The sequence below is a fragment of the Sphaeramia orbicularis genome, chromosome 8 (assembly GCF_902148855.1).
Source record: "Sphaeramia orbicularis chromosome 8, fSphaOr1.1, whole genome shotgun sequence".
NCBI lineage: Eukaryota > Metazoa > Chordata > Actinopteri > Kurtiformes > Apogonidae > Sphaeramia > Sphaeramia orbicularis.
The window spans coordinates 11,604,857-11,626,720 of NC_043964.1; the positions used below are offsets into that span (position 1 = coordinate 11,604,857).

A 21,864-nucleotide genomic window follows, 5' to 3' on the forward strand; every position below is an offset into this window, starting at 1 on the left:
TACTTAATTTCAGTGCAAAAAATTCAGTGGCTTTTATAGTTCAAAATCTAATAAGACAGATTTCCTTCCATAGTCCAGCCCACTTTAGATCATATTAGTCTGAATGTGGAACTTGATTAAATTGAATTTGACAGCCCTGCTTTAGTTCCTAAATATTCAGATACTTAATTTCAGTGCAAAAAAAAAAAAAAAATCAGATACAAAAATTCAGATACTTATTTTCAGTGCAAAAAAAATTCAGATACTTAATTTCAGTGCAAAAAACTTCAGTGCTAGAAATTCAATAGCTTTTATAATTCAAAATCTGATGAGACAGATTTACTTCCATAGTGTTTTTTTCTGCCTACATAACACACAGTCCTCAGTTGTAATTGCGACGTTCGGCCACTAGGGGCATAAACTCCTCCTTGTTGCCGTACGTAAAGCGGAAGTGGGAAGTAGGAAGAGTCGTACAGCTGTGCTCCTGCTAGCAAAGAAGCTAACAGGCTAACCCCTAGTGCTGAAAATACCAGGATCCGCTGACCTAACAACACCCCGCGACAGCTACTTTGAGACTTTAAATCTAACATGGGGAAAGGTGGAGGCACATTCGAAAGGCTTCTGGGTAAGTTCTAAGCAAATACACCAAGTTAAAGAGTTTATTCGCCAACTATCAGTCAAAGTGCGATGTTTTCCAGTGTATTGTTTTGACAGACGCTGGGGCTGTGGCTCCCAGGCCAGCTAATTTTAGCCTGCTAACAAAATCGCTGCTATTGTTTGAAGGCCGAGTTGGGCTCCCCAAATATACTAATCCGACTTTTTTTGTAACACTTCAAGTCTTGATTCTTCGTTATTTTTTATCAAAACCGCGGGGCACTGACTGCGTTATAACCGTCGAGCTAAATCAGTCTGTTGAACATTGCGATGAGTTCAGATACATGTACGATCACATATTCACGATAGTCAGTGGGTTATTTAGCAGTATATCAGTATTGTATACATGGACAACAAGGCTTTGAATTCCGAGAAAATCAGACATTTAGATACCATGTTAATTTAGAGAATCTGCACTGTTGTTTTAAGTCGACAGCAGAGATTGTGTAGCTTCTATATGGATAAAATTAGATACTAATCTAATCCCTATCACTAGAGAAGTCCCTTTTACTAAAGTACAGCTGCCAAAGTTAACTATAGACGGCTAAAGGAGCTTCACTGATCTGTATCACAGTAATAAACTAAGTATACTCCATGCTCTTAGTCAAATTGGTCTAATGATCTAAAATAGTAATCGTATAAATTCATTAACAACATCTTAGAGCTTTTCTTGGTTTCAGTTTATTGGATTTGGATCCTGATCATGTATGAACATTTATCTGACTCAAACATAAAGTTGTCAAATTCTAAAAAGTTAATGAGGTTAAAGCGGCTGGTTCTTGTAATAAAAGAGTATGGCAACCAGTGTTGTTGTTACTCAAACAGAATTCATTTCATGGATGTATAAGGAAGAAAAAAATCTGGTTTGGAAACCATTTGTTTGATAACAAACATGTTTTGAAAACCCTTATCTGAACCAGTGAACTAATATTTATTTTAGGTATAGCTTTAAATAGAAAGAGTATCTCCTAAATATTCCTATACAATACTTAATATATATGTTATATATGTTCTCTTTTACCCATTTCTTAAACAAGTATTCGTTGGCTGTGAGAAAACAGTAGATCAGTTGTTTGATTTTCATTTTGGGTTATTTTCTAGTCAAAAATGCTAAATGTGCATGTGCTAATTTTATGTATTTGAGCACATCACCCTTTGCAGGTCAACATAAGATACTTTTTTCATTAATATATTTTAAGTTTGACAGAAAGTTGTTTGTTACCATAGAATAGGGTTTTAAATGAAGATACATACTTGAGTTTTATTGAGGCCTCATCATTAAAAAAGTGTGAAAATTTATGTAGTATATAAAGCAAGGTTTTGGCCATTGTTGTTGCTGTTTTAACTGCAGATAAAGCCACCAGTCAGCTGTTGCTTGAGACAGACTGGGAATCTATTCTGCAGATCTGTGATCTAATTCGACAAGGAGACACACAGTGAGTGATTTCAACCCACTTTTACTCTGCTTTCATATTTCTTACTGTCGGAGAATGTGTTGAGCATAAACTGAGCTAGATTGCTTTTCAAACAGAATTTCATACTGATCAGTATTTGTATTTTTCCCTCCAGAGCGAAATATGCTATTGGTGCCATTAAGAAGAAGCTGAATGACAAAAATCCACATGTGGCTCTTTATGCTCTTGAGGTAAAATGTGTTTAAATGTGAAATGGAAAATTAACAGCTGATTCAAGCGTGCATATGTCTATGTGTAATCTGGTGTGTAATCTGGTGAACTGTGTATGATTAAGTTATGCATAGTAGTGAATAATGCAGCATTACACATTCAGGTCCTGGAGTCAGTTGTGAAAAACTGTGGACAGACGGTCCATGATGAAGTTGCAAGTAAACAAACCATGGAGGAACTGAAAGATCTTCTTAAGGTGAGTACATTTGTTTCTGTTTGTACTTTGATTATGTCTATTTCAATCTCAACTTCACTAAATTGTTTTTTTTTTTTTTTTTCAAATTCCTATTCAAATTAAAAACCTAAATTAATATATATGTGTGTATTGGGTTTATCTGAAATGTTTTTATGTCCAAGTTAAATCTACCGTGGAGCAAAGAGTGGTATTTGTGGTATCTTTAGTAGACCCAGTGCTACTTTTGAGTCCGTTCCCAGATGAATCTTTCTCTCTTATTTAACCTTTCTTAATTGATTTATCACCATGTATTATAATACCATCACCATTTCAGTGAAAATCCTGTATTTTCCTATATTTAATTTACTGATCATTTAGATGTTCATTAAAGCTCAGATTAAAATTGAGGGTTATTATATCAAAAAGAGAGAAAACTGAAGAAAAAGTGACTTTTTCAGCAAAAATATCAACATCTGATCGTAAAAAGAAGTGTCTCCATCCGCTGTCATTGATCCACCTCCTTAGGTTTTACTGGTGAATCAATGTTGTAGAAGATGACTTTGTTTCTGCATTTGCTCCATAGCCTCTTAACATCCAAATAGGTCATATCTGATGACCATGAAAAGATGACAAGCTGTATTTTACCTGAATTATTTCACCACATCAATAGGTTTAATGGTTCAGAAGTTATTAAACATTTTAGATCAGCAGAAAGTTTTAGTTGTAAGTGGCTGTTTGGGTCTTTAAGGGTTAAATAATATCAGTATCTATTGAGGTGCTTTGTGTAAATCCCTTGTATAATGGTGTCAGCAAACAGTGGATGGGATACCCTGTTTTCAAACTTAATACCATGTTTTGGTTTGAAGCCTTATCATTTCTCCCACCTTCTCTTTTGACTTGATAACTGTTTACTGCTGTGAGCCAGCTCAGTGTGATCTAGCAGCATTTGATTGGCTCATCACTGTACCATGTGACACAGGCTCATGCAGCCCATGCTGGTGTTGACTTCCTGATTATGTCATTACCTTGTGACTTGAGGAGTTTTTCTTTTTTTTTTCTTCAAATGAAACCGAGGGACTTCCCACCTCAGTTCTTATTCAACACAACAGTGTTTGATTGAGTTTGTTCAAATAGCTCAGACTGACCAATGTTTGGTGACAGCAGCATTGTGGATAAGATAAAAGCAGAACGGTCTTTAAGATTTGAGGACATACTTTGCCCTCTGTGTTTGTTTATTCAAAGAAACAGACAGAACCCAATGTCAGGAACAAGATCCTGTACCTGATCCAGGCCTGGGCCCACGCTTTCCGCAACGAACCCAAATACAAGGTGGTTCAAGATACCTATCAGATCATGAAGGTGGAAGGTAAGTGAACATATCGACTATTTTGTTTTGCTTCTTTATCTCTGAATTTAAATTAACATCTTAGTATCTGTGCTGCAGTGAAATGTAAGAGATGTTTGTATTTTGTAATAATTTATTCATGGAAATAGTTAGTCACAGTAGCAAACTCTTACCTAATTACGCTTTGCTTTTCAATTCTTTAGTTCTGGTTTAACACTATTTATATGTTTACTAGTAACATATAGTACAGTAAGTTCATCAACTTTGTGTCTTGTTTTTTTTCTTCATAGGTCATGTGTTCCCTGAGTTTAAGGAGAGTGATGCAATGTTTGCAGCTGAGAGGGTAAGATCATTAATCGCTCTGTTTTTGTGAATTAGAGGAAGCTTTTACAAAGTAGGTCATACAGTGTGTTGTCATTAAATGTCCACTGTATCCAGGCTCCAGACTGGGTAGATGCTGAGGAGTGCCACCGGTGCAGAGTCCAGTTTGGAGTTATGACAAGAAAGGTAGGCTGGGCTTCCTCTGACCTAGGGCGCTTCAGAGTTTATGGTTTCCGTTATTCATAACTGGACTACCGTATGTTGTGCATATGTACATGTTGACCTTGATTTGTCGTCTTTCTGTTTCCAGCACCACTGTCGAGCCTGTGGACAGATTTTCTGCGGAAAGTGTTCATCCAAGTACTCAACTATTCCAAAGTTTGGGATAGAGAAGGAAGTGCGTGTCTGCGAACCCTGCTTTGAGCTGCTTAACAAGTGAGTCCCAGATCTGCGATGTGTATGTTGTAGCCACTGAGTTGGAAAGATCTTTGTTCTTTTTGCTGCAGTATGAGATATTGTGTCACTGTCAATTAGGGATGTAACGATTTGAAAATTTCATATCACGGTTATTGTGACCAACGTTATCACGGTTATCATTATTATCGCGGTATTGTTGAAATGTGCTGAAAATCTTCAAAAAGTACCTATACTCACACTGAAATAATTTAACCAAGTTTTGTTTTGGAAAAAAACAAATAAAATAACACGCAAAATTTACTCTCTATTGGCAGAAACATTAACCTATTAACATGTAAACATGAAACATACAAATGTGTATTAAAGATGGCACCTTATGGCCATAAGAGGTAACTGCACTTTGTACAAATTGTAGATAACAGGGTTTCTGCGGGTCATTAAAAAACATTAAAAGTCCTTAAATAGATTTTGTGAAAATTAAGGCTGTAAATAGCATTAAAAATTATTAAATTTGATGTCCAGAGGCATTAAAAAATTAAATACACTTGAAGCATTGTTATTCACACTTTATTTTGATAATATAAACATTTAATAGTTTTAATCAGAAGTATAGTGTGATGATTGACAGGCAGAACCCTTTAATTGGCTATTGTTTGTGGCTGGTGCATGAAGTCACAACACTAGATGCTTGGAATGCAACATGCTGTGAGCTTTGTCATGCTGTGGTGAAAGAGCAGAGGGAATATTACCAAATGTCAGAAAAATGGGAAAATGTAAGTTTCAGTAGAAGTGATTAGAGGAGGAACTATTCAGAACCTGGTTAAAGCCTGTCGATGGTAAACTGTCATAAAACTATATATAAAACTATATCTGCAGTTGGACATGGGCATTAAATTTGTTTAAAGTGGCATTAAAAAGGGCATTAAATTAGATTTGCTGATACCTGTAGAAACCCTGGATAAGAAGAAAGAATACTTTTCTTTACATTCAGCGCTCAAGACTAGATCTAATCTTACAGATTTAAGAACTCGTACAGCAAGAGCACTGTCACTGTTTCATGGACCTTATCTAGAAATCAAATGTACATATAAAAACAACACTACCATTTTCAACAAACTAATGTAGCAGAAACATTATCCACATTAAACCTTTTAGTAGGAGGAAAAATGTCTGGAGTGCTGTCAGTGCGGGTGCCTTCCACCATGTTTTCAAAGGCCAAAAATACATGAAGGCAGGCGTTTAGCTCAGGTTGATGTTTTATGGGCTTGTGTTATTGTCTGTTTCTCTATACTACTGTTTTGTTTTTATCCTGGTGTATGTATGACATTTTATTTATTGTATCTTAAGCTTTTATTAGCATCTTATTCTAAACTACAAAGCAATTTGTGATTTTATCTGTGAAAAGTGCTATATGAGTAAAATTTACTTAATTACAAACATCTGCACGCCTGGAGTGCTGCTGCTTCTCTAGGAAATGAGTAGTATCACTGTGAGTGTTTTGAAGCGCAGTAATTAAACACGGTTTTAGTGATAATTAGATAATTTTTTTTTTTCCTCTGAAAACTCGATTTTGATTCAGGCTGCGGGTGGTTTTTTAGCCAGTATGTTGTTTTTGTTTGCAGCCCGCAATGCAACGCAGTGCTCCCACCCTGGCTTGTGATGAAGTTTGAGGTGTTGAAATAAGTTGGTTGTGCTGCTATTTGCTACGAGGAATGGTTTGGTCTTCATCGGAAATTTCGAAGCCACACAAATGACTTGCTCTTGCTATTTTTAGCCATGAACTTCTCATTCTTGTTATTAAACAGCATTTTTGCACTGATGTGTGGAGACCAAAGACTGTGGACACCGCTCTCATAGTTAGAAGGAGGAGCCTACGATAGCCAAGAGGCACGTGGCCCAGAGACACGAGAGAGATGAAATTCAATTTGACGATTACCCTTTTTTAAACATCGTGTTCATTAAATAATCTGATTTCAATTTAAAGTTGATTTATCGTGCAGCCTTAGTACGAACTGTCAGGGATTTTACTGCAGTCTATCATTTAGGGATGTAACGATATGAAAATTTCATATCACAGTTATTGTGACCAAAATTATCACAGTTATCATTATTATCGTGGTATTGTTGAAATTGTGCTCAAAATGTTCAAAAAGTACTAATACACTTACTGAAATAATTTAACCAAGTTGTATTAAAAAAAAAAACAATGTACCTTCTGTTGCAGAAACATTCAAATATTAACCCTTAGTGGTCTGAGCCTTTTTTGTCCGTTTTTCAGTCCTTTTGATTTTGCCTTTATATACTATATAAACAAATGTTTACTATACCCATGTTTCAGCACAACTTAATCCATATCATCTGTCTATTATTTTTTCACTTTAACCCACTATAAAAACACAAAAGGACAGAAAACACAAAAAAACAAATATAAAATCCGATTTGAAAAATGTATATAATTTATTGCATAAATAACACACAGATCCTTAACAAACCTTTTCAAAGACTTTAAAAGTGAATATTGGTTCCAGATATTAGGTATACAAAATTAAAATTGTAATAAATTAAAGCTGTACTCAAATATTTGACATAAAAGCAGATCTTTACGTAGGCGTTTTTTCCCCTAAAGTGCAGTAATCAAACACGGTTATGATGATAATTAGAATTTAAACGGTAATACTAGCTGTCTTTAGTTTTACCGCGGTTTATCGTTATACCGCTAATCGTTACATCCCTACTATCATTATACCTTTAATCGTTACATCCCTTCTGTCAGTGATCCTGCTGTGTATGTTTTTGTGTAGAAGTGTGTAGTGTTATTTGACTGTCATGTTTTCTTAGCTGTTGTGTTTATCTTGTTCTTGGAGAGTTTTTGGTGTTTTCAACAGCATGCTCTCCTCCGCTGATTCACAAGGTTGTTTGTCCTCCCTGATCCCTTTTCCTCACCAGCCACCCCTCCCTCTCTCCTCCACTTAGGAAAGCTGAAGGAAAAGCCCCATCGGCAGGCACTGCTGAACTGCCTCCTGAATACCTGACCAGTCCACTGTCCCAGCAGTCACAGGTCTGATGAGAAAAAACATCTGTTTAATTATCACTAAAACAGTAGTAGTAGTAGCTTATGAGTTTTACCCTTCAAATTTTCATGTAACAGGGTTCCCACAGCGTCTTAAAAGTCTTAGAAGTCTTGAATTTACAAATATGCATTTAATACCTTAACCCTTTCATGCATACTGGTCTCGACAGTGGACAGTTATTTTACAAATGTTCTCTTGTATATTCATGGATTTTGTTGTTTTAGTTGCACGTCAGACAACACAATGGACACTTATGCACCATCTTATACACTGTAATTCACACAATTACTGATAAATACTTGATAAACCTGATCTGTGGTAACATGTTGGAGAGTAAATCAATTTGCTTTTTGTTATTAGACTGTAATTAACAGTTTTCTTAAACAAAAGGTTAAAAATATAAACATATTTTATCCATGAAGCGAGTAATTACTTGTATTGGAGTATGATAAAATGTGAGAAAACATCAGATTAGCTACATTAAAAGAAAATATTTCATGGTTTTCACACAGTATATCACTTTCTGATATTGTATTTTAAATATATGTTTCTTTTTTTCAAAAATGAAACGAATGCTGTCCAGCTGAGTAGACATTTTTGAAACCCCATAAAAAACAGCTTCATAAAAAATTTCAATGACGTTGTTTTTTTCATGCCTAAAGAGGAATGAAAACACTCAGGAAAAATATCTTGACTAAGGTTTTCATAATTCATGCATGAAAGGGTTAAAAAAGTCTGTAAAAGGTATTACATTTGACAAGTTATGGTGCAATAAACTTTTTTACTGTATTGTGGCTAAATGTATCTGGGAAATGTCCAAACTTGAAAGAAAATAGTGTTAGTTGACTCAGTTCCACCTGTTCCAACCCGACAATTTATTCTGAAATAAGGAACCAGTTATCACTAACTTTGCAGCTCCCGGTGAGAAATCACTTGGAAGTGTGGGAATTAAGGCGTTGAAATAAGTAAATACATTTTTACTTATTGTTGCCAGTATGGCTGTGAAATAGGCATCAACTCCTGTTCTAAGTAGTGTTAAAAAGGTCTTAAATTTAACTTGTAGAAACCTGTAGGAACCCTGTATAATGCAGGTGTTTTTATGTGCTGAAGGGCGAAATGCTCGTGTACCCTCATTTAAAATCTAAAAGGTGTGAGCAGGATTTGTAGAATTATGTGGAATGTTGGAAGCCTTCCTATTGCAACAACTTAAAATGATCTTGTAAGAGCAAGAAATATCTGATGTCCAACAGCTAAAGTGTTGGAGATTTGACATATTTCAGTTTGAAAGGTGCATGTGTCATTATTTTATTTATTTCTTTATTTGTTTATTTGATAAGGACAATGCATATTAATGAGCACTTAGAAGAATAAACATTACTTTGTGTAAATATGCCAGATTTACAACATTTAAAGACAAACAAGACAATACAGTTTATATGACACATTACTGTATACAGTCGCGGAAAAAATGATTAGACCATCAAAAGTCATCAAACACAATGGTTATGCAATCAAGTACAAAGTCCTGTGTGTATCATGTGACTAAAACAGACAGAAAAGAAAACATGGAATGCCTAAAAGCACTGTTTTTGTCAGTACAATGCCATAGATATTGATGGAAGAACTGAAGTGATTTTGGTTATTATCAAGAAAACATGGAAAATGGATAGATATCAGCTCTGAAATTAAACTATTATGAGCTATTTTTGTTGTTGTCTTTATATTTGTCCAAACAAATGTACCTTTAGTTGTAGCAGGCATTAAAATGAACAAGAAATTGAAGAAATCATCATACAATACATTATTAATATGATAAATACAGGATAAAACTGCCAAGAATAACTATTGAAATGGAAATGAAATGCTGATCAGATGTCACAGGTGTTCACGGGTTTAAATTAGATTTTAACCTTTTTTTTCCTTAAGCTTTTTTTTTTTTTTAAAGCTTTTTTTTTTTTTTAAGTAGAAAAGGTGGAGATTTCTCAAATAGTCGTTAGAAGACTATTCTGGCTATAACAGACATGATATGACATTTCAGCTGTGACATTTTCCATGAATAATTTTTAATGGAGAAACGAGACATAAATTATGTATGATGTATGATGTTTTTTATTTTGCTTATAGGAGACCTTTAAGTAGTTACATCATCATCTTGCTTTCTCCTTGATATATATTGTTTTTTTTCCTCTAGACCAGGGGTGTCAAACTCATTTTAATTCAGGGGCCACATACAGCCTAATATGAAATAAAGTGGGCCAGACCAGTAAAATAATATAAATAAAAGGATAAGAACTTATAAATAATATCAACTCCAAAGTTTTCTCTATGTTTTTGTGAGAAAAAAGTAAAATTCTGTAATGAAAATGTTCACATCTTCAAACTGTACTTGAACATAACATGAACAAACATGAACAACCTGAAAATTCTTAAGAAAAATAAGCGTAATTTTAACAATATTACACCTCAGTTTATCATTTATACATAGATCACAGTGGATCTACAAATACACAAAACATTTAATAACAGAGATATTATTTAAATTATTGTTAAAATACTACATACTTCTCTTAAGACATTTCAGGTTGTTCACATTTTTTTGTCAAAGGCCAGTCTGTAAATGTAAACATTTTTGTGTAATTTTACTTTTTTGACACTAAAACAAAAAGAAAAATTTGCTTTTTTTTAAAATTATTTATAGGTTATTATGATCGTATTTTACAGGTCTGACCCACTTTAGATTGAACATCCTTGATTGATAATATCTTCAGTGTAATTTTTACATTTCACAAATTCCTTCCAGGGGCCAGATTGGACCCTTTGGCGGGGCGGTTTTGGCCCCAGGGCCGCATGTTTGACACCTGTGCTCTAGTCTTTAATTTATCTTTGTAGAAGTCTGTGTGCTGTCTTTATATTTCATTTCCTCCACATTTCATCCAGATGCCTCCTAAGAGGGATGAGGCCGCCCTACAGGAGGAGGAGGAGCTGCAGCTCGCTATTGCTCTTTCCCAAAGTGAAGCTGAGGAGAAGGAGCGAATGGTGAGATGCACCTTTGTAATACGGCTTTGTCTTTTCTCATTCTGTTCCTAAATGGAATCTATCCTTGATATGTACGGCAATTTTGTGTTTTGTGTAAGAATTTAGGGTAGGTTGAAGGATGGGGGTAAGGGGGCGGGAGATTATAAGATAAACTTTATCCTGCTCTTTTTCGAATGTTGGACATTGTTTTAAATTATCCTTTTGTTGTTTGGTTTTAATGCAAATTCGAAATAAAAAAAAACCCCAATGAGAAACGGAAACTGACGCATACCTTTATGTGCACTTACAGAGGCAAAAGAACTCCTACTCCATGTATCCCAAAGCTGATCCCACCCCAGTCACCTCCTCTGCACCCCCAGTCAGTACTCTGTACACTCCTCCTGTGGTAAGACATGCTGCATTTTTCTATGGATGTATTCATTATTTTTTACATTAAATAGGGTTTCTGTGGGTCATTAAATCTAATAATTAGAATTTTAGGTCTTAAATTGTAAAAAAAAAAAAAAAAGCTTCATTTAATGCTTAGTTGAAGCTTGTTGAAAATGAACGAATGCAGATCTTGGTTCCATCTTGTGCAAGAAGATGCATAAATAAGGATCTTTGGATCTAAATGCACTAATAATGCACTCATAATTTTATTTTTTTATTACCCCCGCCAAGGAGGTTATGTTTTTGCCAGGGTTTGTTTGTTTGTTTGTTTGTCTGTTTGTTTGTCTGTCCGTTAGTGTGCAACCTGACTCAAAAAGTTATGGAGAGATTTGGATGAAATTTTCAGGGTTTGTTGGAAATGGGATAAGGAGGAAATGATTAAATTTTGGTGGTGATCGGGGGTGGGGGGGCCCACGGGGGGGGCCACTGATCAGCCTTGGCGGAGGTCTGCGCTCTCCGAGTGCTTCTAGTTTTGTATGTTTTTATCTTATCCTATGGACCTAGTTTTTGTGTCTTTAATAAAGCTTGAATGAATGAATGAATAAAATCTGATGGGAAGTCAGAAAAACAGAAAGAAGCTGGCAAATCCCTGTTATTAACACATCGGGTGCATTCATAATATCCATAAATTGTCTCATATTTACTAAATTGAAACCTGCAGAAACCCAGATTCAAAGTTAAGTGTTTGTTTTCTTAACATTTCTGAAATTTATTCCTGACAACTGTGAACATTATTCTGTGTTTTTTTTTTCTTTTTAGAGCTCTTCTGCTCCCTCTGCTGAAGATGTAGACCCAGAGGTACTTATTAAAGGCTCTTATTAAAAGTCCAGACTCTTTTAAAGTCTATTCTCGTGCTGGTTCAAACTGAATTTAATGTGTGTCATTATTGTAGCTGGCTCGGTACTTGAACAGAACGTACTGGGAGAAGAAACAGGAGGAGGCCCGCAAGAGTCCCACCCCCTCAGCCCCAGCCCCGGTGTCCCTGGCCGAGCCCCTTCCACCAATCAGCCAGCCTGTAGAAAGTCACGTCTCTGTCCAGCCAGTCAGCATAGTGGAGGTATGTTAAAACTCTGGGTAGAACTGTAAGGCCTGTTACATCCAAACTGTAATCCATTACAGATTACTTATTACTGTTATTTAAAAGTAATTCCTTACCGTACAATATTACTATCTCAGAATTGTAATTCATTTTATGACTCCTGTGTTACTTTTGAGTTACATACAGACTCCCATCATAAATGGCACGTGTGCAGTAGAACCAACCCCCCACCCCCAAAGTCAAATAATAACCCCCCCAGTACACATAAATTGAATACATGTGGACGGATAGCTCAGTAAGTAATGCTACGGTTTACGATGTTCGAATCCCAGCAGGAACACTTGCATTTTTTTCAATATTTTACATGTCCAAACAGGGGGCATGACCGAGGATGCCTGTAGATAAATCCATAATCGTTAAAGAATTCGAACTAGTCATAGAAGCGTTATCTTATCTTGTCATTGCTGATCACAGGGATCATGCTAACTAGCTTCTGTAAAGCAGGGTTAGGGTTAGTAATGAGCATACGTCCATGTGGACAATGGACTGTCTTCACCCACTGGCTGAACACCAACAGGAAATAGAACTTTCCTGCCGCATTTTTGATTCCTTAAGGTCTCGCTGTCTTGCTGTTTTTTTTTTTTTTTTTTTTAATCATTTGAGCAATTAAATTATGGGCGACAAGTGTGTTGTAATGCAAACACTATTGAACATGTACAGAGTAAAATATTACTGAAAATTGCTTAGTAATGCCTTACACTACTGCGTTACAGCAAAAAGTAATCCATTACTGTAATGCTTTACTTTTATAACTTGTTACTCCCAACACCGATCACATGTAATAAGTTAATGTGAAGCTAAACTGGAATAAATGAAACTAAAATGACTGTTTCCACTGGTTTCGTCTCCTACTTTAGCAGCAGTACCAGAACGGCGAATCGGAGGAGAACCACGAGCAGTTTCTGAAGGCTCTGCAGAATGCCGTCACCACCTTCCTGAACCGCATGAAGAGCAACCACATGCGCGGACGCAGCATCACCAATGACAGCGCCGTGCTTTCCCTTTTCCAGTCCATCAACAACATGCACCCGCAGCTGTTGGACATCCTCAACCAGCTGGACGAGAAGCGATGTGAGTCTCTGCCGTGTGTGACGATGCATTTTCACATACTGTAAGTGCAGTCTATAAACCAGGGGTGTCAAACATGCGGCCTGAAGGCCAAATCCGGCCCGCCAAAGGGTCCAGTCTGGCTCCTGGGATGAATTTGTGAAATGCAAAAATTACACTGAAGGTATTAATTTTAGTTCAGGTTCCACATAAAGACCAATTTAATCTCAAGTGGATCAAATCAGTAAAATACTATCATAATAACCTATAAATACTCACAACTCCAAATTTTTCTTATTGTAAATGTAAAGATTTTCATGTAATTTTACTGTTTTTACACTAAAACAAACTATCATTTCCCAAAAAAGCAAATGACCTGAACATTTTGAAATGTCTGATGTGCAAGTTTGTCAATATTCTGCCTGTTATTAAATGTTTTGTGTATTTGTTGATCCACTGTGATCTGTAAGTTGTAAATTACATGTGTAAATCATAAAATGAGACATAATATTGTTAAAATTGAACTTAGTTTTCTTAAGAAATTTAATTTTGTTCATGTTATTCACATTGTTTTAAAGGATAGTTGGTAGATGTAAACATTTTACCGCATAATTTTACTTTTTTTGCCCTAAAACACTTAGGAAAGTTTGGAGTTGATATGCTTTATTTATTATTATGTTATTATTTCACTGGTCCAGCCCACTTCAGATCAAATTTGGCTTAATGTGGCCCCTGAACTAAAATGAGTTTGATACCCCCGGTGTAAACTAATCCCATTACATCTGCAGTGTACTATGAGGGGCTTCAGGACAAGCTGGCCCAGGTGCGGGATGCTCGAGCGGCCCTCAATGCCCTCAGGGATGAACACAGAGAAAAGCTGAGGCGCGCTGCGGAGGAAGCAGAAAGGCAGAGGCAGATCCAGCTGGCACAGAAACTGGAGATCATGAGGCAGAAGAAACAGGTAATGAAGTAAAGTGTGTGTCTTGGCCTCGTAGAACCTCCTCTACTTTCCAGGTAGATAAACACTACCACACGAAAAGTCTGAGACACTCGGATGATGTTTTACCTTTTATGTGGAGGGTGTTAAACTGTAACAGACATTGCGTACATTGCCATAAACACAAAATGAATATAAATGCATGAGAAACAGAGCAAACATTACCATGGATTAGCTCATACAATAGAAGTATGATATCAGACTACTGAAATCAATACGCATTAAACAAATATATACATCCTCTGCTAATTTTAATGTCTGTATGCTATACTTGAGGGTTTGTACGGGTGCTTGAAATCCTTGAAAATGCTTGAATTTCAATGTTGTGTTTTCAAAGTCTGAAAAGTGCTTAAAAGTGCTTGCAATTATAATTATAATTCTGTGATGTGATTTATTTATTTATTTATTTTTAATATTAACTCTGCAAGGTTAGATGCTAAGCTAAAGCTACTTACAGAGAGGTGATACATTTTGAGAAATAAAACTTTATGTCAAAAAATAAAATTATCTGGTGTTCTCAGGTCGACTCCAGATACATTTTCATCTTAATTTTTGTCTCGTGCGAGCGTCTGAAGAACGCAAAGTGGCTTCCCCCTTTTCTGGATTAAACTTAATGTTCTCCTTTAATTTCTAGACTTTTTGCTATTATGAAACATAATTTTTGGTGTTTATAATATAATACAATGTACATCATTGTGATAAAAAGTGAAAAAAAAATTATGACTATAGGTATTCCTGTACAAATGTATTTTACCCCAGCGATAAGAAAAAATTGGAAATGACCCTTAAAAGTACTTGGATTTGACTTTAAAAAATATGTACCAACCCTATATACTTACATGGAATGCTGTTATGAACAAAACCGAGGGTTAGCAGCATATAGCACGCTGGTTGAAGTCCATGCCTGTACAAGGTGGGTCAGAAAAAAACGCTCTTTTCATTTAAAGAAATTGTACCACTGAAATGGAAATGCTTATTTTTCTTTTGATTATACAGTCATATTGATGTGGTTATTGAGCATGTCTGGCGATTGAATCATTGATTTATGGCATAGCATAACAGAGGGAATGTCCATTGTTTATTGTGCACCGAAATATCTGCCAACACAGTTTATGCCACCGTGAATGAAATTGAAATTGTCAACCATTACAGCATGTTTACTCGCCATCAAAATGTTTTGTCTCAACGAAGTCGTCCGGCACGACCTTCAACCTGGCTACCATTCAGACTGATGCAAATCTGTGCTCGTTGTCGCATCTCTAACGCAGCTCTTCTCGCCATTCGTGTTCGTCGTAGGGCTTGGATTTCAGCCGTGATGCGATTTCGGAGTTCCTGAAGAGTTTGTGGAACAGTCTGATACACACGGTTTTTAAGATACCCCCACAAGAAAAAATCAAGGGGGGTCAAGTCCGGGGATCTAGGTGGCCACTCTCTCTCCTGACCCAAACAGACAACTCGATGAGGAAATAATACCTGCAATCGCTGTGGTCTTGCCATGATGAAAACTCCCTGGGCACTGTCATGTAGGCCTATGTCCTGAGTGTGAAAGCAAAACCCCGACTCCTGTAATTGTTGTCAATTTCAAGTTTGTTCACTGTGGCATACATTGTGTTGGCAGGTATTTCAGTGCCCAATAAACAATGGACCTTCTCTCTCTTATGCAATGCAATGACTATGCAATGCTATGACTACATCACCAGACATGCTCAATAACCACATCAATATGACTGTATGGTCAAAAGAAAAATCAGTGTTTCCGTTTTAGCAGTACAATTTCTTTAAATGGAAAGAGCGTTTTTTCTGACTCACCCTGTAGTGTAGCCGCTCCGTTGTCTGGATGCGTCACACTTCACCTGTAGCTCTTAAAGGGCCAGCGACACATCCTGAATAACTGTACTGGTCCGTAACAATGTGGCTTCACACTGCGAGTACAGGTATGGATACACACATGGTTATACTCACATGTGTTTGTCTGTTGATCGCAGGAGTATCTGGAAATGCAAAGACAGCTGGCCATCCAGCGCCTCCAGGAGCAGGAGAAGGAGAGGCAGATGCGTCTGGAGCAGCAGAAACACACCATCCAGATGAGGGCACAGATGCCTGCCTTCTCTCTGCCTTATGCTCAGGTACGTACGTCGCTCTGTCCATCCTACTCAAACTTAAAAGTTTAACTTTAACTAATGAGACCATTACAGCAGTGATCCAGGGTTTTTATTGTTGAACTTTAAGCAGGAATAAAATACGATAACATAATTTAATATGGTTCAAGCAAACAGCATATTTAATTTGGAATATTAGGTTCAAAATTTGGAATTTCCTATTAAAGAGGTCATATTTTGGTGTCTTTGATAGATTTATTTGTGTATTTGGATCCTAATAGTTCATACAGTTTGAATTTGAACCCTCCAGGTGCTGCAGAGCTATCTTTATAGTCATTCCAGCAAAAATCGCGTGGATTTCTACAACCTGTTTTAATTCCTGCTTAATTTGTTACGTTTTAGAACTAGTTGCATCACGATATTTGCACATATAAGGTCTAGACTTCCGACGAACATTTCTCAGAGTACGACATAATTGTTTATCAGCAGCAGTGGTTGTAGTCCAAACTGAAAATATCTCCAAACTTCAAGCCGATTACCAAAAATGTTCAGTTGTTGGTTGTATTAACAAACACAAGTGGCTGAACGGGACAGAAAGCACGGTCAACATCCTGGAGGGGGTGGGGCATGAAGTGGCTCATTTGCATTTAAAGGGCCAGCGCTCAAATTGACCTTTCTGTCATTACTCAGAAATGTTGTTGAAGATGGACCCGTGGAGTTGAATTAATGAAGAATTCAGACCCAAACATAGTATTTACAGTTTATGTAGACCACAGGGAAATGTTTTAAAGTGCATAATTCCATTTAAAAAAGGAAAATATCACTCTTTTAAGACAAGTGGGATATGCTTATAGTATTCAAGTTTTTGGAGCATTTTTTTGCACCTGTATAAAGTCTATGCAGAATGTGGGTCTCAGTTCAGGATTCTTCTGGTTCTGTGCCATACCAACAAAAAGACCCTTATTTATGGTTGGAGGACAGCCAGCTCCTTTTTAAAAAGCATGAAAGAGGATATCAGCAGGTTTTTGGATTTGTGCAAATATTTCACCACTGACCTTTTTCAAGTTTTTCAAGAAGGCAGTTAAAGAAAGGGAAGAGGGAGCCTGTATTCATGAGGTTTAACAAGTGGAAAGCTTTGAAAAAATCCTGTGTAAATATGGGCACTAAATGGTAGGTATAAAAAAGGCATGATTTAGAAAGCCGCATTCAGGTTGTACAATGTGTGATATGTCATGTGTTCCTGTTCCACTGAATACTGAGCATTATCTACCACACAAACAGTATGAATGTCTTACTTACTGTAATGCATGATCTTCTTGAGGATATGTATGTAAATTAGGGCTGCATAATATCGGGAAAAAGTGACATTGCGATTTTTTTTTTAACCCTGTGATATATATTGCAATATGAAAAACAACTCAGGAGGATATAATAGCTGTGTGGTGCCGAAGTAAATGGTTAAACAAATGAGTTGTTTCCTCTGATTGTGGCAACAGGTGTAAGACACTGTCGACACAGAGCACATGTTTTAGTATCATCCTTCTTGTAGCCAAAATAATTCCAGATAAGTGACATTGCTTTTCTTTTTGGCACCAAGTCTTCGTTTACGGTGATTTTCTCTTGTTCGTTGCTCATTTTTCAATGTTGTTGCCAGCAACTCACTCCAAACTGATTAAGAAAGATTGTGATTGGTGGCTCGCTGCGTGCAATGTATGTCACATACCCTTGAAATTAGATGAGAACACGTTGAGTTCATTTGCCTCCATTGCAGGACCTGCGATGTGACTATTGCGCACACATACATCGTGATGTTGATGCTCAAACGATATATTGTGCAGCTCTAATGTAAATGTATATGTAAGTGTGTATGTGCTCTTACACAGATGCAGTCCTTGCCTCCCAATGTGGCTGGAGGGGTGGTGTACCAGCCAGGCGCTCCACCCAGTTACCCAGGCACCTTCAGCCCTGCTGGGTCCGTGGAGGGGTCCCCTATGCACAACATCTACATGAACCAACCTGGACAGACGGCGCCCACACAGTACCAGGCCATGCCCGGCGCTGCCACAGGTGACGAACACAAGACTCGGAAACTGGAAATATCACACTATCCAAGAAAACTATCCAAGAAGTGATGACTCATGGCTTTTGTCTTCTTCCAGATCCAAATATGGTCAATGCATACATGTACCAGGCTGCAGGCACCAATGGGCAGCCTGCCCCGCCTCCTGGTCAGGCCCCTCCCACTACCAGTCCACCTTACTCTAACTACCAGCCCACACCTACACAGGGCTACCAGGTCGGTGTTTTCTTTTGGCTCATTTCTACTTTATCGTCACTACAGACTCTTAAATGTTGTGTAATTTTCTTCTAAATGCCGTGTCTGATCTGTGCAGAATGTGGTCTCTCAGGCCCAGAGTATGCCCCCCATGTCCCAGGCAGCCCCCACCAACGGTATGGGTTACATGGGCTACCAGCCGTACGGCATGCAGAACATGATTTCAGCGTTGCCAGGACAAGACCCTAACATGCCCCCACAACAGCCGTACATGCCTGGACAGCAGCCCATGTACCAGCAGGTCAGTCCATGGTTTTATACCTGGTAATAATAATAGTAATGATAATAATAATAATGACAATACATTTAATAGGACTCAGATACGACCGTTTCATCACACAGAATCAGTTTTCATGGATTGTGAAGCAGGTGTCCCTCTGGTGGTTTTCAGTTTGGGGATCATCCTAGATAGGTCATTTCACAGGAAAATAATGCTTATGATAATACACTAATTTTTGTACATTCCATGTAAAATGACCACATTAAAATGCATATTTCTTTTTATATTTAGAATTTTGCAATTTATTTTAACAAAACAATTTAATTGTTAAAAATTTAAGACAATAATTAGACAACAACTGTTTGTTTTAGTGCAAAAAGTAATATCATACTATTAAAATGTTTACATTTACAAACAATCCTTAAAATGTGGAAAATCTGAATGAGAAATTTCTTATGAAAAATAAGTGCATTTTTACCAGTATTATCCCTCAGCTGGTCATTTACACATGTGCATTACAACGTACAGCGAACTATGATCAATACAACAGCAGCTGTGGCTCAGTTTGCAGAGCGGGTCATCCAATGACCAAAGGGTTTGCGGTTTGAATCCTGACTCCGACTGTCCACATGTCGAAGTGGGCAAGACACTGAACCCTAAATTGCTCCCAGTAGGGCCAGGCAGCGCCTTGCATGGCAGCAGCTGGTGGATGAGTGTGTGTGTGAATGTGAGGAGGCTGGCGAAGGCTGGAGAGTCGGCTTGTGACCGAAGAGTCTGATTCCCCAGACTGGCGGAAGGGTGATGTGCCCTTGAGCGAGGCACCCCCATTTGCTCCCCAGGCGCTTGATATGGAAAGGTCACTGCTCCTAGTCTGTGGTGTGTGTGTGTGTGTGTTCCTGCATGTCCTGATGGGTTAAATGCAGAAGTTAGTTTTCATGTGTGGTGCATGTCTACGCATGTGATCTACATACTGATAAAATAAAGAATCTTAAGCTTAAAACTTTGCAAATTCATTCATTGGGCTGGATTTAACCCTTCGGAAGGCTGGTTTTGGGCCATATGTTTGACATGATAGAGGAGTGGTGAACAGCAAATAGTTTGGTCAGCTGGAAATGTGTCATTGCACAGGCCATTGATGTCCATGCATACTGCATAAAAACAGCCTCATCCTCAGAACAAAACCCAAAACAAAAACTACTGGACCAAAATTCAAATCCTTGTTGTTGTTCAGTGTGTTCCAGTTCACAGTTCATGTTCAACATCCTAAATCTCTTACTGATGAACATTCTGAGTGCCTTATTTAGTCAAAACTTGTCAAACTTCAATTCCTCTCTTTGCCTTTTTCTGTTTTTCCACCGTGTTTTGACCCTAAAACACACAGTAAAACAAAACCACTGAAGAAAAGGAACACAAACACATACTCACAGCAGCTTTTATGAACCTGAAACAGACTCAAATTCACAGCAGCATGTTTACCTGGAATAATATCTCAGGGGTTAAAGGGCTCAAAACTAGTGAAACAACTCATCCTTCTGCTAAATGAATACTCACTGTCTCTCCCCTCCCCCCCCTCATACATTGTGTCCCCGTAGGTCCCTCCACCTGGCGGGCCCCCCCAGCAGCAGCCCCCGGCGCAGCAGGGAGCCCCCCAGGCCGTACCGGGCAGCGCAGAGGCACAGCTCATCTCCTTCGACTGAACACCGTCACGTCGCCGGTCTCTCTCACACACACACACACTACGCCCCCTTTCTCCACCTCTGCCCCCCACCCTTTCTCCTCCTCTTTCCGGACTCTGAGGACACACACACCTCCTCTCTTCCACTTCGCTGTGATGTTGTGGCAATGTGAATATTGTGATGATGTTGCAGAAGTGTTGCCCTCCTTCCCAGCCCTCTGTCCCCCCATGACAGTTTGGGGGAAAAAATGGGAAAAAAAAAAAGGCTGCAAGCGTGGGCGCCATAACCCAAACCCCTCTTCACCTTCTTCCTCCCTCTTTCCAGCTGATATGTATGTAGTATTTCCTTATTAAATAAATAACTGAAGCTCAGAAATAGTCAGTGGTATTAAATTAAGACAATATCATAATAATTGAGGAGTAAACGAAAAAAAAAAAAAAAGATAAGACATAACCATCATTTGTCTCATATTTTTCTAAAGCGAAATTTGCATGTTAAATTTATTATTTTCTGGAATGGAAGTGAATATTTTGGAGCCTGTTGTTACACGTGGAGCAGTGATTGTAGACACCTGTATGTGCTGTTTCAGAGGATTGTGGGTAAGTGGATGGAAAGATGTGCCAAGGGAGAAAGCACAGTCAGAGGCCTGAATAAATAACCGTCGTCTCCATCTGTTTGACATTCCAGTCGTGGTTATCAGTTCAGCCCCTCCTCATGCACACAAATACACCAGGTAGCATCCCGTTTGCCTTGTTTTTTTTTTTTTAACATAGTCGTAATGTTCGGAGGCGATGGTAGAAACGGACACGAATCAAGCTGGATGCTAACGTCCCCATTAATTATGCTTTTGTATGTTATTTACACAGCTCTTTTCCATATAATACAGATACTAAACAAGTCAATCTAATAGGATTCTGCACTTCCTTATCGAAATAATTTGGCGTAAAAGTACCAAAACGTGCATAAGACCTCGGCCTGTCATTTCCCCTTACGCAAACTGCCTCCAGGTCCCGTACCATGTGCAGATGGTCGTTAAATGTCACATCAGAAGTACAAGTGGGCGCTCTTATCTGAAGTGCTCTTGTCTCTAGAAATGTGGAAATGCCTGTAAAGTGAACACGATGTGCCGCATGTATGAAATCACACATCCATCCGGTCATTTCTGTAACCCTTCAGTTACCGTCTGTGAACTTCTTTATTCCATCATACTGATCTGTCTGACTTTAAAGTAATTTTAAAATTATATTTAATAAATATTTGGTTCTTATTGTCCACTTGC

General features: G+C 37.8%; 1 protein-coding gene across 5 annotated transcripts; it reads left to right on the forward strand.

Annotated features, from left to right (window-relative positions):
* Window positions 1-437: 437 nt before the first annotated feature.
* Window positions 438-21,857, forward strand: hgs (hepatocyte growth factor-regulated tyrosine kinase substrate). 5 transcript variants are annotated; one of them, XM_030140941.1, is made up of 20 exons: window positions 438-604; window positions 1,985-2,069; window positions 2,203-2,278; window positions 2,422-2,514; window positions 3,736-3,859; window positions 4,129-4,181; window positions 4,277-4,345; window positions 4,470-4,594; window positions 7,523-7,634; window positions 10,585-10,683; window positions 10,973-11,068; window positions 11,872-11,910; window positions 12,005-12,169; window positions 13,072-13,282; window positions 14,047-14,219; window positions 16,241-16,381; window positions 18,238-18,421; window positions 18,514-18,650; window positions 18,748-18,930; window positions 20,502-21,857. In XM_030140941.1, the coding sequence occupies exons 1-20, from the start codon at window positions 568-570 to the stop codon at window positions 20,604-20,606; spliced, it is 2,307 nt and encodes a 768-aa protein (XP_029996801.1). In that variant the 5' UTR covers window positions 438-567; the 3' UTR covers window positions 20,607-21,857. The 5 variants fall into 5 exon arrangements, with proteins under 5 accessions (XP_029996801.1, XP_029996804.1, XP_029996805.1 ...); XM_030140944.1 differs by having other exon boundaries at window positions 7,550-7,634; window positions 13,069-13,282; XM_030140945.1 differs by having other exon boundaries at window positions 7,550-7,634.
* Window positions 21,858-21,864: the final 7 nt, after the last annotated feature.